Raw genomic sequence first — 16,583 nt, 5'->3', positions numbered from 1 at the left:
AGGTACATTGATTTACCGTTTAACTTTTGTTGAACGTTGCATTGGCCCCATGGTTTCAGGATAAGCTGAGTGACCTATCTTTTTTTAAGTACATAATTGTACAGACTTCTTAGTAACTCATTTTATATGTTTTTATTTAATGCTTAAGACTATTACATGTTAAAAACTGTTAAAAGTTTTTCATAGGTTTGAAAAGGAAACTAATAAAAGTAAGTATAAACATATTTCTACAAAACCTTACTTATTAAATGCTATATTTTTGTTGTAATTACAATTGTACATAGGTTTAATTTTTTTATATCAGCCGGCGTTGCTTACCATAGGAATAGACGGCCGTGTGTGTATGTTATAAGATATTTGGATTACCTAGTCACTTTTTTTCTTATTCGAAAGCTGGTTATGGCTTGTTATATGGTCTTATTTAAATCTAAGCAAGATCCGAGAACTAATTTTCAGTTGCAGTAATAATGCGTACTTGCCTTTTACTTGTCTATTTAAATTGAAGGTTTTAGTTTATTTGTTTGAGAACAAAGACTTTGAATATATAAGCTGGGCTTACAATATAATTATAATATAAGTTATACATTATTCTTTTAGTTTTACGTTTTAGTGTGTCATAAATAGAATGCTCGTTTAAGATTTTCATATTCTTGACATAATTTTGTAGGCTTGTTGTATATTGTCAGAGATGTCAGATATCTTATTGTTATCAACGAGCCACGTGCTTCCACTTGATCCTTCTTTGTATGCTTGTACAACCCCTTGAGCAACTATGTCCGGCCTGAAAACACAGGATAATAAAAAAATTAATAATTAAAATACAATGTTATGAGGTCTAGTACGATATTATCTGTACATATAATAAAATTGTAGGAAAGTCAAAACTGTACATTGAATATTTTTTTTAAAGAATACTTGGTTTGTGATCTACAATCGATACCGAAGCCAAAAATATAGTTTTTAGAATTTTTGTCTGTTTGTCTGTATGTATGTATGTCCGGGAAAAACTCAAAAAGTACTGCGTGTATTTACTTCAAATTTGGCACGAATATTATTATGAAGTCGGGTCAACATATAGGCTACATATTATCACGCTATCACCTACGGGGAACGAGCAATGAACCTTTATTTCTTCAATGCACTCTGTAACAACGTGTAATCTAACGACGCATATTTGAATACTGTTGTTATTATGTTAATAACCATGCTATAAGCTATATATATATGTATATTTATTATGTATATTTTAGTATCAGCATTGCAAACGTGCGAAGCCGGGGCGGGTCCTAGTGTGAAATGAAATTGCTTCCAAAGTAATTTATTTAATTTAAAGTTTATAATTGAGTGATATGAAATATTTAATAAAAATGAAATATCAATGGAGATTCTTCGACTAAAATGCGAAGGTGATCAAGTTCTAGACTAGCCCGTTGGCGCAGTTTGTAGTGACTCTGCTTTCTGTTCCGGGGTCGTGGGTTCGATTCCCACCCCAAGTATGGGTGTAATATATTTATTTATTTATATATGTATTATTTACAAGTATGTTTATCGAAAAAAAAAATGTCACTATACCAGTCGGCTGTTACTTATAACAAAAGCATTAAGTTGCTTACTTTAGGAACAGGTGACCGTCTGTGTATGTTGTAGATATTGTAGATGTTAGCCTTTCTTTTCAAATCTTATAGAAATTAAAGATATTATTAAGTTATCAATTATCAGACGTTTTAACCTTTTTGTTTTATACGTTTTTTTTCTTTTAAATATTTAAAGAAACGACTAGATCGAAAAAAAAGATATTTGTATAAAAGATTTTTTTTTGTTTCTCCATTATTGTGAGAAGTTTTAGAAGTAAAAAGACAAATTGAAATATTCGTTTTGTAATAAAGGTTGACTATCAATTATAACTCAATACAGTTTTGAATAATAAGTAAATAAAAATATAAAAAAAACACTAGTGGATTAGGAGTATGAAGTGAGTACTTACGATTGCATCAAGTTATTTTTATTATAGTATTCGATGATTTTAAAAACATTTTTATTAATTATATCATCGAATGAATCGTATTTCTGGAATATATCCGTATCCGTGACTCCAAAACACAATGTTAGTACACGGACATTGGTGTGATTAAAATATTTATCCTTCTGTAAATTTTGAAATAAAGCAGCGTAATTAGCCTTCAATATTATAGATTATTTAAAATAAGCAAAAAGTTCTTAAATGTACATAAATATATTTTAACCTACATCAGTCGTCGTCATCTTCAGTTTGCATTAATTGCTCTAAAATTGCGCGCTGAATTGCTCTGTTAATCAATAATTATATCGTGATAATATGATTCGTAACTTATATTAGACTTCACTTGTTTAGCAATTGACTTGTTTAGAATTGGCAAAAGAACTAGTCCACAAGCTTAAAGTCGCTCGACGTGCAATAAAACGGACTATGTTTGGGGTTTCTCTCAAAAATAGGATCAGAAATGAGACTATCCGCGAGAGAACGAAATTAACTGACATAGCCCACAAAATTAGCAAGTTGAAGTGGCAATGGGCTGGTCATCTGTGTCGCATGGCTGTTGGAGTAGGCATGTCCTGGAGTGGAGACCGCGTCTTGGCAATCGCAGTGTGGGTCGTCCTCCGGCCCGCTGGACCGACGATCTACCTAAGATTACCGGTATAGGCTGGATGTGGATTGCGGAAAACCGGGATATCAGGCGCGAACTTGGGGAGGCCTATGTCCAGCAGTGGAATGCAATAGGCTGAGCTGACTAACTGATTGACTGTTTCGAAATCTGAATTAAGATTATCTTACCCCAATACAATTACTAAAATGAAGTACAGCACTTTTAGTAGACGAATACACAAACAGATATGGTGATACTTGTTGAAGAGCAGCTATCGATGAAATATTAATAATTGTTCCCCCCTTCCCTCCTTGATCTACACGCATAAGTTGCAATGCCTTTAATGTTGATGTCACCACTGCAGTCTGTAATACAATTAAAACGACAATTTTATTTTAATTGTGATTAAATATAATATTATATGAAAAATAAAAATCCGAATATCAAAATTTGTAAATGTAATTTTCAAACTATTTAATTGTAATACTGCTAAACATTTAGTTTAATATATATATAATAGACTTAATTATAAACTATAAATTACGTTACACGAATTTTACGATTTTTTGACCTCTCCCCGTGCATGTCACAGATGGTCACATTTATGAGACCTACCTAGTCTGAAGCTACATATTTTACAATTTTACACCTCTAGATCATTTATACTAATATTCATCATCATCATCATCAAAAGAAGAATATATTTATACTAATATTATAAAGAGGTAAAGTTTTTAACTTTGTTTGTTTGTAGGGGGTAATCTTCGCAAATACTGATCCGATCATGAAAATTTCCTTCACTAATAGAAAGCTACACTATTCAAGAGTGATATAGGCTATATTTTATTGTTATTCAACAAAAAAATCACTGAAAAATAATAGTATATGTAAATCAAGTCAGAGAAATGCGAGCGAGATAAAAAATTTACTATATAATTATTTGCATCCCAAAAATAATAATGAACACCCAACGAAGTGGGCACGGGTCGGCTAGTCTTTAATAAAATCATCAACAATCAAATCTATAGCACACGTATTGATGTTTAATGGTGAAAAAGAAAAATGGCACATAAGATACTTGTGTTAGTTCTTGGATGCTGTTATACGTATTGTCAATATTACAATGATTATATCAAATGCATATTTTGCCATACTGTGATTGTTGAATTTTGCTTTTTATAACCCAATTGATGAATGAAGTGTGTTTATTAAAAGCATGTTTCTATTTACTAATGGGATCGGCTATTTTAATTCTAGGTATTTTTAGATTAATTCTCGTTTTATAGTTATTTAGATAAACATAAAAAGTAATATTCATCATAAAATAACCTTGACAATACTATATATAATAATAATAATAATATGGTATTAGGATTGTGTGTAAACAGTACTATACAACGAATATAAAATAAATTTAGTTCTATAATAAGTTTTTGTATTATTCGAATAATAAAACTCTGTTTTATCACGTAGTTAAGTTATGTATTGTAATACATTGCTTTATAACCATCAAAATAACAAAAGAAAAAACTAATATGTACAAATGTGTTATAAAAATAAGGTAATTATACCCGTATTTTCGTTGACGTATATCATTACGTATGTGCTTAGTTTTTGTGAACTTCGTAATGGAGTTTGTCATTGTTTTTGCTGTCCTTTAAATTACTTATTTCGGAATTAAATTGTGTAACGCATATAATAACTTATTCTTAAACTGTTATAATAATGTTTTTTATATATCCTCTAACTTATACGTATAATTATAATTTTATATGGTAAAATTTATTATTTTTGTATAGAAATTATAGTGTTGTAGAAGCAGAGCACGGTCACCAACCCGCCTGCCCAGCGTGGTGACTATTGGCAAAACACAAGAGTTGTTGTGGAGGCCTATGTCCAGTAGTGGAATGTGATAGGCTGAAATGATGAAGCAGAGCAAATAGCTACCGCGTTGCTGCCGCGTGTTCAATTATACCGTTCGTGAAAATATTTGTATTTATTTTAGGCAATTTAACTGTACTATAGATACTAATATAACATTAAATTTCCATGTTAGAATTTGATTATGACTCATTTTACTGTTGGGTTACTGTAATCTATTTGCTTTAAGATGATTATTGATTAAAGCACTCTAATAATAAATCTGGTTAATGATACATACTATTAAAATTTACATACTGTTAATACTGTGTTAACACTGTGTAGGGTATAAGGAGTTTCACCCCCAATAACTAATAGATTAAAAGTATAACCAAGTCATCTCTATATAATGGGAATGGTTTACAAAGTCAATGATAACTGAATAACTTAATTCATAATATTTATTTAATAATTTGAATTTTGTCTATATAACCACAAGAAATTTTAAACATGTGTAAAATAATATGCTTATTTTTGGAATATGAGACAGTAAACAATTTTTTACTTGTCAAATCAACGATTTATGACTTTATTTTAACTTAAACATTTTACGTGAGTCCTATACGTACTTACGTAATTAATAGCAATTTCTTTTTTGTATGTATCCATAGTCTCATGAGCTATTCCAGCGTTGTTCACAACAACATCAATGGCTCCAAACTTTTTTGCAACTTCATGAAATATGCCAAACAGTTGATCATCATTTGTCACATCACATTTGTAGAACTTTACTTTTTCTGCAGTATATATTTTTGCTAAACCTTCTTCTAGTTTCTTTCCTGATTTTTCGTTTATGTCTAAAATGGCAACATGCTAGAAAACAAATTGGATTTTCTATAAATTAAACCATGGTAGCTTAATATTAAAGTCAAACCATCTTTTGGCTTGACAAAGCAATAACTTAGTATAAATAATGATATAAAGTTATATAGAATTCGTAACTTTATTTAGAAGCTTCTCATGCTTGTCGGCTGCTAGTACTTAAACAACTAAGAATCCAGTTGTAAAGGATATGGAATTTTCTTTAGGCAATTCAAATACATGCAAATTGCAAATATATTGACGGTTAGCATGAAAATAAATTAAAGAGTGGCCAGTTTTAGTTATGAAAATCATGAACTACATTAGAGCGCTCAGTCTGTGGAGTAAGTGATAGTATATAAAATATCATAATCTATCATACAGATTTGCGTATCAAGTATTTTTCTTATATAAAACTATCAAGTACACTGTAAGCCAAGCTAAGTTCAATAGACTATTTGAATCGAATTATAGCATAATTATTAATAGACAAAACTTATAACTGTTCCAGAAACAAAATTTGTAACAACAACCATTGGCTGGATCGATCTAGAGATATTAAATATGTCTTCAAAAGAATAATTATTTGTGGTAATTTTACATATTCGCTGCTCTGTGCTGTGAAAAATCAACAGGGAACAGCAAACGTTATTAGAATCGATTCAGTTCCACGAATTAGTTACTTAAAAAAAAAATAGACAACTGGTTAAGATAAAAACCAGCATAATTTTGGTTTAATTATACATAAATTTATTTGAACTAAAGTCAACTTAACGTCAACTTTTTGAGTAAATGGCATCATCAATGGCGTTGAAAGAGCTGATGATTTCGCTGACGTTAAGTATTTAAGTCAATTTAATTAAAAAAATAATAATAATACATTTTAAAACCACCATAACTGGAAGGGTCGATTAGTCAACTAAACACAATAATAATTGCGCACACTTGACACTAAATAAATAATAAAATCTGACCTTTGGATTTTCCTTGAGAAATTCTTTTACAATGGATGCACCGATGCCGTTTGCACCTCCAGTAACAATCACAGATTTATTTTCCAAAGTAAACATGATTATGATAAACTATTGTGTGAGTAAAGACACTTGAACAATAATAGTGATAATTAATATTCTTTGTTTTTTTTTATTTATCTGTCTTGCTACTGTAACGGTCGCTGTGTATATAAAATGTTTAGTTATAGTCAAAGCGCTTTTATATGAATACCCTACATGACGTTACCTTAATAAGTTAGCAAAAACTATACTTTATTAAATATCATACATGTATTTGCATCTACAAAATATCTGATTGTATTAGTCGTTTTAAACAAAGTTTCTTCATACTGCATTAAAAATAATATAAGATTAATTAATTTTTTTTTGTTCAGAGGAGTGAAACGCCAGCAGACAATCAGGGTTAACTGTATAGTGCAATGACTTATACATAGCTAAATAATTAACACCTAAAATATTTCAAATGTATAGCCGTGCAAAGTTTTCAATTTGATGTATTTTTATTTATAGTAAACGTTTGCTATTGTTTAAAAATTTAAATTCTAAAAAATTACATTCCTTTTATAAAAAAGTTATATTCGCAAACACACTCGTTAAAAAATGTTTATCATTTACTCAATATTTATGATTACAGTTTTATCTCCGGTGCATCAATTTTTTTGTTTACCTTTTGAGGGGTAACGTTATAGAAAATGAACTGAACACCCGTCATATCGTCGGTCCAGTGGTAAAGTAGCCAATCTGCCATTTTGGCATTTTTGACTTAAATATGTCAATATTAATATCTTTTTTAATACATAATTGTGTCAAAATATGGTAAACGTAGCATTAAAATTGTACAAGAATTGGACAATCTTCCTTTTGCCAAAATGCAGAACCATACAATATGTGCAATAGTAAATTGTCCTATGTGGCGATAGGTTAGTTGACATAAGCGGTCAATTTTCATTTTTCAAAAATATCACAATGCTTGACTAGCCTATGTGGCAAATTGAATACTTTACCTTGTTACAAATTTATTATAATGCTAAAATTCACAGTGATCAACTAGCCTAAGTGGCAGATTAAATACTTTACCTTGGATTTTATTTATTTTTATACTAACCTAACTGGCAGATTGAATACTTTACTTTTATTCTCTCAACAGTTGATCATTTTTCCTCAGTTACTCTAGTTACATAACTGAAGCATTAAATACTTTGTATGGTGAAATAAATCATAATACTAAACATTAGATTGTTACATTATTATAATTGTTATATTTTACCTCAATACATAGTATTTTGACTCGAAAATAGTAAAAAAAAAACACATATCGTATCATTATCATAGTTGTATCTACTTTTTATTCATGTGGCAAACCTTATACAAATACTAGCTGTGTCTGCAACTTCGTCCGCGTGGAATTTAACTAAATAGTTATTGTTCATTAAAAATAAAAAAATAAATAAATAAAATAAAAATCTAAAATAAAAGTAGCCTTAGTTACTCCTTATTACAGCTATCTGCCAGTGACAGTCCCGTAAAAATCGGTCCAGCCGCTTCAGAGATTAGCCGCAACAAACATACAGATAGACAGACAGACAGACAAAAATTGTAAAAAAAAATTTGGTATATGTACCGTGTATACATCCATATGCATTTAGTAAAAAGCGTTTATTTGAATATTACAAACAGACACTCCAATTTTATTTATCTGTAAAGATAATTAGATTCCGCGTTATATAATTACAGCTGAGATACCACCAATTCGAAATGAAGATAAAACTAACTATTCAAGTACATGCTAGTTTGCAGGTTATCGATCACAAGTTTTTTGAAAGCGGCCATACGCACATGGAATGTGACTGCATTCACTACAAAATTGAAAAAAAAACATAAGTACGTGTGTTTATAGTGTATACTTCAGATGGTTGGACTCAGATAGTTTGGCTAACTAGAACTAAGCCGCAATCTTTTTCCGTAATGTCATTACAGCACGACGATTTTAAGGATTTGTGAATGACAAACTAATTCCATAGCAAACCTTCAAGTTCACAACAAAAATATGGAATAAATGATGCCTTTTGGCTGAAATATAGAAAAGAAGTGCCTGATACGATTTTTATGAAAACAAGTTTCGATAAAAATGAATCCTTTAAAGAAATTAATTTGAAAAAAAGAAGAGGTAAATTGATTTCATGTCTGGTACCTGCGTATTCAGAACGATTTAAAATCTCTTCAAAAAAGAAACAAGATCTCTTAAACTTATGTACGGATTTACAAATACCGAAGGTAGTAGGCTTTTATGCTAATCTTTCTTATTCGAAAACTACAAGAGACGCTCTTCCAAAGCCTATAATTCTACAGAAAAAAAATGCTGCAGAGGACAGCGAATAACCCTGTTTTAGTTTTAAGATTCTTGAGAATACAATTTATGTTATTTTGTATAATTTTTCATTACGTTTTTCCATCGCTTCTGCCTGTAATATTCCACTACTGGGCATAGGCCTCTTTCTTCATGCAGGAGAAGGATCAGAGCTTAATCCACCACGCTGCTCCAATGCAAGTTGGCGGATATATTCCCTACTATGAGTAACGATCGCTATCAGGTGTGCATAATAACAATCGGGACCGACGGCTTAACGTGCTCTCCGAGGCACGGTGGCGGGATCCACAAAGACTGCACAAACACCCAGATCACACGTTTTTAAATAAAATATATCAAAAAACATTTTATTTTTCATTTTTTTTTCAATTTCATTCTAAAACGAGCGAATAAATATTTTTTCAACAAGTGTTTATATTTTATTTTCTAGTCACACAAAAAATATTCACTTTCTTAAAATGCCTAACCTAAATATCTACAATTTCCCGCAAAATTTATGAATATTGTTACTGTTGTAGTGCAGTTTGGCTACTTACCATCATTCAGCTCATTTTATATATTGAATATTATCCATGTTAAATAAGGCTAATTACCACATAGGCTACTTTAAAACATAAGAACAGGTTACTCAAATATAAAGTGACCATGCTAAAGTCTGCTTTATTTACATTAATAATAAGAAACGGGTATTTATTATAACACATACATTAAGACGTTTATTTTTTAATACTAGATATAAAATTTCAGAAAGATACGTAAATATTCTGATTTACAAGACCAATTTCAATCTTCTTTTTGCTCTCCTGAAAAAAGTGGTTTTTGCAGATTGGCTACTTGACCACAGGACCGACGATATTAAACGTAGACAATGAAATAATTTTAAACAAAATGATTAAGTTAAAAATAAAATGCAGATTATTTCAAACCTACGGTATATTAATATTATATATACAGAATGAAATGTCTGTAGGTGTTATATATCATGTTTCAGGTAAAAGAAAAATCCTAGCCTTTTTTTAAATTTTTTTATTCAAATGTCTTCAAATACGAGCTCTCTCTACTCTGGCAACGTACTGCTGCATAAACGTCCCTAACTAATTGTCGCATAAAACTAAAGAACCGCATAAGGAAACGAATTTTTTTTAACCCACTTCAAAAAAGGACGAGGTTACTCAATTCGACCGCATATATATATATATATATATATATATATATATATATATATATATATATATATATATATATATATATATATATATTTAATGTATGTTCGGGAATAACTTCGTCGTTTATGAAGCGATTTTGATAATTCTTTGTTGGAAATAAGACACTCCAAGGCTGCTGCCCTGATAAGGAAATCCCGGATATGATTATAGAATGCCAGAGAAATCGAGGGAAACCTTCGAAGATTGTAGTGATGACTAGTGCGTTTGTTAATTTTTTTCGTCCACTTAACGTTGTATATTACCTGTCGATGTAATTGAAGTTGGTTTTTTTCGTTTGCTAGCAAACACAATTGTCTCGTAGAATGTTTTTATTGTAAATTATAGCCGTGCTTACGTGCGAGTCTATCAAAGTAGCTGGTCGATTTAAACAAAGTAAAATTTAAAAATGGGCGACTATTTTTTTTTTCACGTGGTACGTGATCTATTATACCTACAAAGCCTATTTGAAGGAGCGCAGTTAGTAGTCAAACACCATATATATAAATGTATGTATAAAATATATTATATTTGTACTGCATATAGTTTTGTAATTAATTAGGCGTACTAAAATAAAAATAAAAATCAGATATTATTTTAGTTGATTTTTGTGTACTGTTTGTTACCAAAGTATATGCATGCACTTACAGCAGTAAATTAGTACTTCAAACTGGTCTAAATTTAGATGTTTTTGAAGTTAAATATCAAAAAAGATGATACTAATTTTGAATAAGTTGTGTGTGTTTTTTTCAATATTTCTTGTAATGACAATAGGAACCCACAACAAAAAAAAATTACGCATACATATATATTTCGGTGATTTACTTATACACATATTGATTTTATGCAATCAATAATTACATATTTTTAATATTTGAACATAATTTCGTAGGCTTGATGGATATTGTCGGTAACGTCAGAGATTTCATCCTTGTCAATTACCCATGTACTTCCACTTTTGCCTTCCTTGTATGCTTGTACAATTCCTTGTGCAACTGTTTCTGCCCTGAAAAATTTATGAATTAAAATAAAGCACTCTAGTACAAGTTGTACGTTTCATCACTAAAATTACAAAATAAAATTTTAGAATTGTACGAAAAGGTGTGCTTAATGCTAAAAGCATTCTCTACCAGCCAACCTTAGGACGTACAAGAGCAGAGGTTTGTAGATGTGCAAAATCGAGATTATTAGCTTTATAATCTTTGAGGTACGGTAAGTTGTCGGTCCCTGTTGCTATGATAGACACTCGATAACGATCGTTACTCATAGTATGGAACATATTCGTAGTTGAGCAGCGTGGCGGTTTAAGCTCCGACACCGATAAAGTTACCTATGGCCAGCAGTGAGATGGTACAGACTGAAATCATCAATCAATCACAACACCATGATAAAATTGTGAGTCTCGTTTATAAAAGTATGAATAAAAACAGAACATTCAATCAATCAAACACATTTATACAATCGGTCTTTGTCTAAGATTAAACTGAATTTATTATAAATTTTAATTTTAGACAAACATTGTTCACTTTTATTCATATTTAAAATTTTATTAAATTTTAAAAATCTATTTACTAATTCTAAAGTAAATCGAACGAAAACCAAGGTTATGATAGTGGATCGAGCCGGAAACCTATCAAAAGATACTGTCAACATTCCGGGCATTGACACCGTCGATCGCTACATTTACCTAGGTGCCCAAATCTGCAATGACGGCAGTTGTGTCCCCGAAATAAGAAGGCGTATTGGGATTGCAAAGGATGCTATGGCGCGTTTGAACAACATCTGGACGAAAAGGGGAATCGGTATCAGAACCAAGACCAGGCTGGTACGAGCCCTTGTATTCCCTATCTTCCTGTATGGAGTTGAGACATGGACAATCCTGGCCCGAGAAAGGCAAAGGATTGATGCATTCGAAATATGGTGCTGGAGGCGAATGCTGAGAATACCTTGGACTGCAAAACGCACTAATGCGTCGATCCTGGCCCAGCTCCATATCAAAACCAGGTTGTCCACCATATGCCAACGGCGTATTTTGTCGTACTTCGGCCACACGATGCGCAGAGGCGATAAAAATCTGGAGAGACTGATTGTGGTTGGGAAAACGGACGGCAAAAGATCGCGCGGTCGTTCACCAACGAGATGGGTAGACCAGGTCAAGAACTCATCTGCCACTAGGTTATACACGGTCGTAAGAGACGCCATGGACAGAGACCGGTGGAGGCACATCATCCGCTCCAGATGCAACCCTGATGCTGACCACGATCCTCAGACATGAGGGACCGACAAGAGAGAGAGAGAGAGAAAATTCTAAAATTTGAAGAAATTATTAGGTTGGATATTTTTAGTTAGTGATTCTCCTTATATTAGATTTATGAAGTACTTACGATTGTGACTTGTTATTTTTTAACGTCTCTATGGTGGTACTCAATACTTCATCTATAATATCATCGAATGTATTATACTTGATTAATGTATCAGTATCCGTGTATCCTAAACACATTGTCAATACACGAACATTGGTGTGGTTAAAATATTTTTCATTCTGTAATCATTTCAAATTTATTTTATATAATTTATTACGTTTGTTTTCATTTAAATCTACTGTATTGTACACAATAATACATGATTAAACATAGTTACAGATAATGTATCATACTGGTATTGAGCGTATTTATGGCTGATTACCAATTTTTTTCAGGCAACCCAGTGATTCTTAGTCGCAAGACTACTTAACTGTTTCTTAATAAAAATACGCAAGATGCTAATAAAATTTTACTTTTTCGAAAATGTATGTCTTACCCCAATACAGTTACTAAAATGAAGTACTGCGCTTTTAGTCGACGCATATACAAATAAAAATGGAGATCTTTGCATTAGAGCACAAAGGGACGAAATATTAATAATTGTTCCTCCTTTCCCTCCTTGATCGACTCGCATTAGTTGCAAGGCTTTTAATGTCGACGTCACTACTGCAGTCTGGAAATAAATTAAAAAAGGACTATTTATCTTATTTATCCTAATGATGCCTATCCTAACACGTAGTAGTGTACATTGCTGATACCTCGTCAAGAGCTGCACTCTTTGAAACAGGTTCATTTTAATAAGATAATTATATCGTTGTTCGTGTAAATTTACTAATTAAGTCATTACAAGTTTCTTCAGAACGTATACAGTAGTTAATCAAAGGCACTAATGAAGATGAAAGTCTGCAGAATTTAAAAAAAAATAGTGTAGGCTATCAAGTAAAACTCAAGCTTTCAAAAAAGTGCATGAATATTGAACAGCATAATCCGATTTACATACAGAAAATAATTTAATTTTCAAAACTAACAGTATAGTCATACATAAAAAATTAACGCCAGATGTTAAGATCAAAAGTCAACCGATGGACAACCAGAGCTCCTGGGGGGGGATTGGGTATGGTCGGCAACGCGCTTGCGATGCTTCTGGTGTTGCAGGCGTCTATAAGCTACGGTAATCGCTTACCATCAGGTGAGCCGTACGCTTGTTTGCCGAACTAGTGATATAAAAAAAAGATGTAAAAAAAAAATTGATACATATAAAAATATTTCAGTCGTGTCATACTTGTTTGTCACATAGAAGTTCAAATGTTCCAGAACCACTTTTTCTTACTTACCGAATTCGACAAACCACAATTAAATTAAACTTTTGCTAATACGAGAATTCACCAGCTGATAAATTATTTTATCTCTGCTGCCAGTAACTTCAAACGTTATCTTAGGTGACCAATAATTTTAAAGGACCATAATCGAAAGGTGGTGTGTGTCAATTGGTCCCATTTAAATTTATTTGAGATCTAACAACTACTTTTCGAGTTATATCTAATAATGCGTTTTTATTTGACGCTTTTTTCGTCGACCTACGTTGTATTATACCGCATAACTTTCTACTGGATGTACCGATTTTGATAATTCTTTTTTTGTTGGAAAGAAGATATCCCTAGTTTAGTAAAATGATAAGGAAAACAGGATCTGATGATGGAATCCCAGAAAAATCGAGGGAAACTCTTGAAAATCCGCAATAACTTTTTACTGGGTGTACCGATTTTAATAATTTTTTTAATTTAATCGAAAGCTGATGTTTGTCATGTGGTCACATATAAATTTTATTGAGATCTGATAACTGCTTTTTCAGTAATCTTTGATAACGCGTAGTTACTTGACTATTTTTTCGTCGATCTACGTTGTATTTATTACTCGTCGATGTAATTGAAGTCGGTTTTTTTTTCGTTTGCGAGCAAACACAATTATTTTGTTTTTAATTTTACGTCAACATTTTTTCTTTATTACCCTAAAATATGTACCATCCAACTTACATAATTAATGGCAATTTCTTTTTTGTATGTATCCATTGTTTCAAGAACTGTATCAGCGTTATTCACAACAACGTCAATGGCTCCAAACTTTTTTACAACTTCATGGAATATACCAATCAGTTGATCATCATTTGTCACATCACATTTATAGAACTTTACTTTTTCTTCACTGTATTTTGTTACAAGGTTGTTTTCGAGTCTTTTTCCCGAATCTTCATCTAAGTCCAAAATAGCAACATGCTAGAAAATAAATAAAATATTATAACCCTAAGTAGTGTGGGGTCGAAAACTTATTCTTATATCGTTGATAAGACATACCTAATCCTGATTAATTGTATATCATATGTTATCCTAAAATGCTAACTAAGGTTTTGTTTTTATTTATAAAGGACGAAACAAGAATCACGCATACTTCTTGGTAAAGAAAAAATTAATAGGAAGATAAAGATATGACAATAAAAAAAGAGAAAATATGAATAGAATGAATAGAAATTTACAAAGATGAAAAATCTGTATCTTTTATCATCACAAAACAAGGAAATAAAGGTGTTTACCTTTATTTCCTTTAAAATAATAAAGACGTTCAGACACAAAAAAGATAATTCATAGATACCATAAAATAAGAAATAAAATTAAACCTTTGGATTTTCCTTAAGAAATTCCTTTACAATGACTGCACCGATGCCATTTGCACCTCCGGTAACAATCACAGATTTATTTTCCAAACTAAACATGACTACGAGTCAATAAAAGCGCGTGTGAAAAAGTAAAATAGATCGTTCGAGATCCGTACGTTTTGCAATTGTAACAATCAATTGACTTAGTAATAATTACATTACCGTCTTTATATAACAATTAAGAATTGATAATTTACTTAATTAATTAATTAATTGATCAAAATAATTGATAAGTTCAGTTTATATATTCAGACTATGTTAATGTACATAATATATATTTTAATAGCACTGTGAATTGTTTAATTACGTACATTGACATTCAATTATTTCTTTTATCACGCTTTCTAATCATCGGAGCTCTGTATTGTGCTTTCTCTTTTATTAGGTATAGATAAGAGCGTATTTAGTTTCATCCAAAATTTATATTATAATGTATTTAATTGATATTTTTTAAGACTACTTGTGTGAATTTTTTAAGTATATTTTATACAAATACTATTGTAAAATTCAAATCATATAATAAAACAACTCTTATAGATTAGGTAATGTAAAAAGATTTTAGAAAACTTATGCTTTAATGCAATTGGCAGCCCTGGTTGGCCACCTTTCTTTCAAAGTTTATGTCTATCAGTTTTATAGGAAATATAAAGCAAAATGAAACTAAAGGTAATCGAAGAAACACCTAGTAAAAGTAACTTCTCCGTGAAAAATTCTTATGTGGTTAAATAAAGTTGACCAAATAGGTTACACGTAGATTTCTTAAAAAAAATAATAATAATAAAATAACAAAAACAATTTTGTACTATGCACGTAAGCAGAATTTTAACTTACTTTAATTACTAATTAAAATGTTAGATAAGGTTTAAAACGCCAAAAGGCTATAATTACCTAATTAATTATTCTGACACGTAAAGCATAAGCATACGTTCGTGACGACTGTTTTTACAAGGCCTTATTTAAACATTTTTTTTCTTTATATTTATTTATTCTTATTCTTTCCATTATTTTATAACATTCGTGAGTTATTTATAAAACGATACAAAATTAAAAAAGGAATAAACCTGTAGGTGTGTATAGATGCAATATAACAGTTTGGTTTCTTTTTCTGCTCCGATTGAAATCGGGTCGGATAGGTTATCTCTCTTCTCCATACACGTGGAAATTCACATTATTTGATAGCTTTGTAAAGCGAGCATTTATTTATAAGAAAGCAGAAGATAAATATTTAGTGCTCAAAATAAATTAATGCTTTTTACGCAGATATGTTATTGTATATTTGTATATTACCCAGATATATTAATATTGAATATCAACATTTGATGAAATGGCCTATATTTTTTTTATTATTATTAATACAGCGTTTTGGCAGATTCATTTTATGATCACTTACATTATGAAAAAACCATATATATTATAAAATAATTTTAAACCTTTTAATCATTCATGTAATTTAAATACAACCCCACTTAAAGGATGTCTGAAGTGCCTTTTATATTAAATGCATAGATAATAATAATTAATTTACTCATTTTCCATCTTATTCATCATCATCGTCATCTTTCATATCATCATTCTTCACTGGATATATTTCTACAAGGTTTTTTTCTAAATATATCTTTTTGTGGGTCATTCTAGAGAGTTT

At 30.7% G+C, this 16,583-nt stretch overlaps 2 protein-coding genes across 2 annotated transcripts; both read right to left on the bottom strand.

The window, feature by feature from the left end:
- Positions 1 to 541: 541 nt before the first annotated feature.
- Positions 542 to 6,554, bottom strand: LOC123653669 (15-hydroxyprostaglandin dehydrogenase [NAD(+)]-like). The gene is made up of 5 exons (XM_045589663.1): positions 6,320 to 6,554; positions 5,118 to 5,357; positions 2,813 to 2,989; positions 1,985 to 2,145; positions 542 to 781 (listed from the first exon to the last, which is right to left on the bottom strand). The coding sequence occupies exons 1-5, from the start codon at positions 6,413 to 6,415 to the stop codon at positions 643 to 645; spliced, it is 813 nt and encodes a 270-aa protein (XP_045445619.1). The 5' UTR covers positions 6,416 to 6,554; the 3' UTR covers positions 542 to 642.
- Positions 6,555 to 10,723: 4,169 nt separating this feature from the next.
- On the bottom strand, positions 10,724 to 14,998 carry LOC123654070 (alcohol dehydrogenase-like). The gene is made up of 5 exons (XM_045590030.1): positions 14,903 to 14,998; positions 14,265 to 14,504; positions 12,728 to 12,904; positions 12,313 to 12,470; positions 10,724 to 10,934 (listed from the first exon to the last, which is right to left on the bottom strand). Exons 1-5 carry the CDS (start codon positions 14,996 to 14,998, stop codon positions 10,796 to 10,798), a joined length of 810 nt encoding a protein of 269 aa, XP_045445986.1. The 3' UTR covers positions 10,724 to 10,795.
- Positions 14,999 to 16,583: the final 1,585 nt, after the last annotated feature.

The sequence above is a fragment of the Melitaea cinxia genome, chromosome 5 (genome assembly GCF_905220565.1).
Source record: "Melitaea cinxia chromosome 5, ilMelCinx1.1, whole genome shotgun sequence".
Lineage (NCBI taxonomy): Eukaryota > Metazoa > Arthropoda > Insecta > Lepidoptera > Nymphalidae > Melitaea > Melitaea cinxia.
Note: the sequence above shows the minus strand (reverse complement) of the source record. Positions and strands in the feature narration are given on the sequence as shown.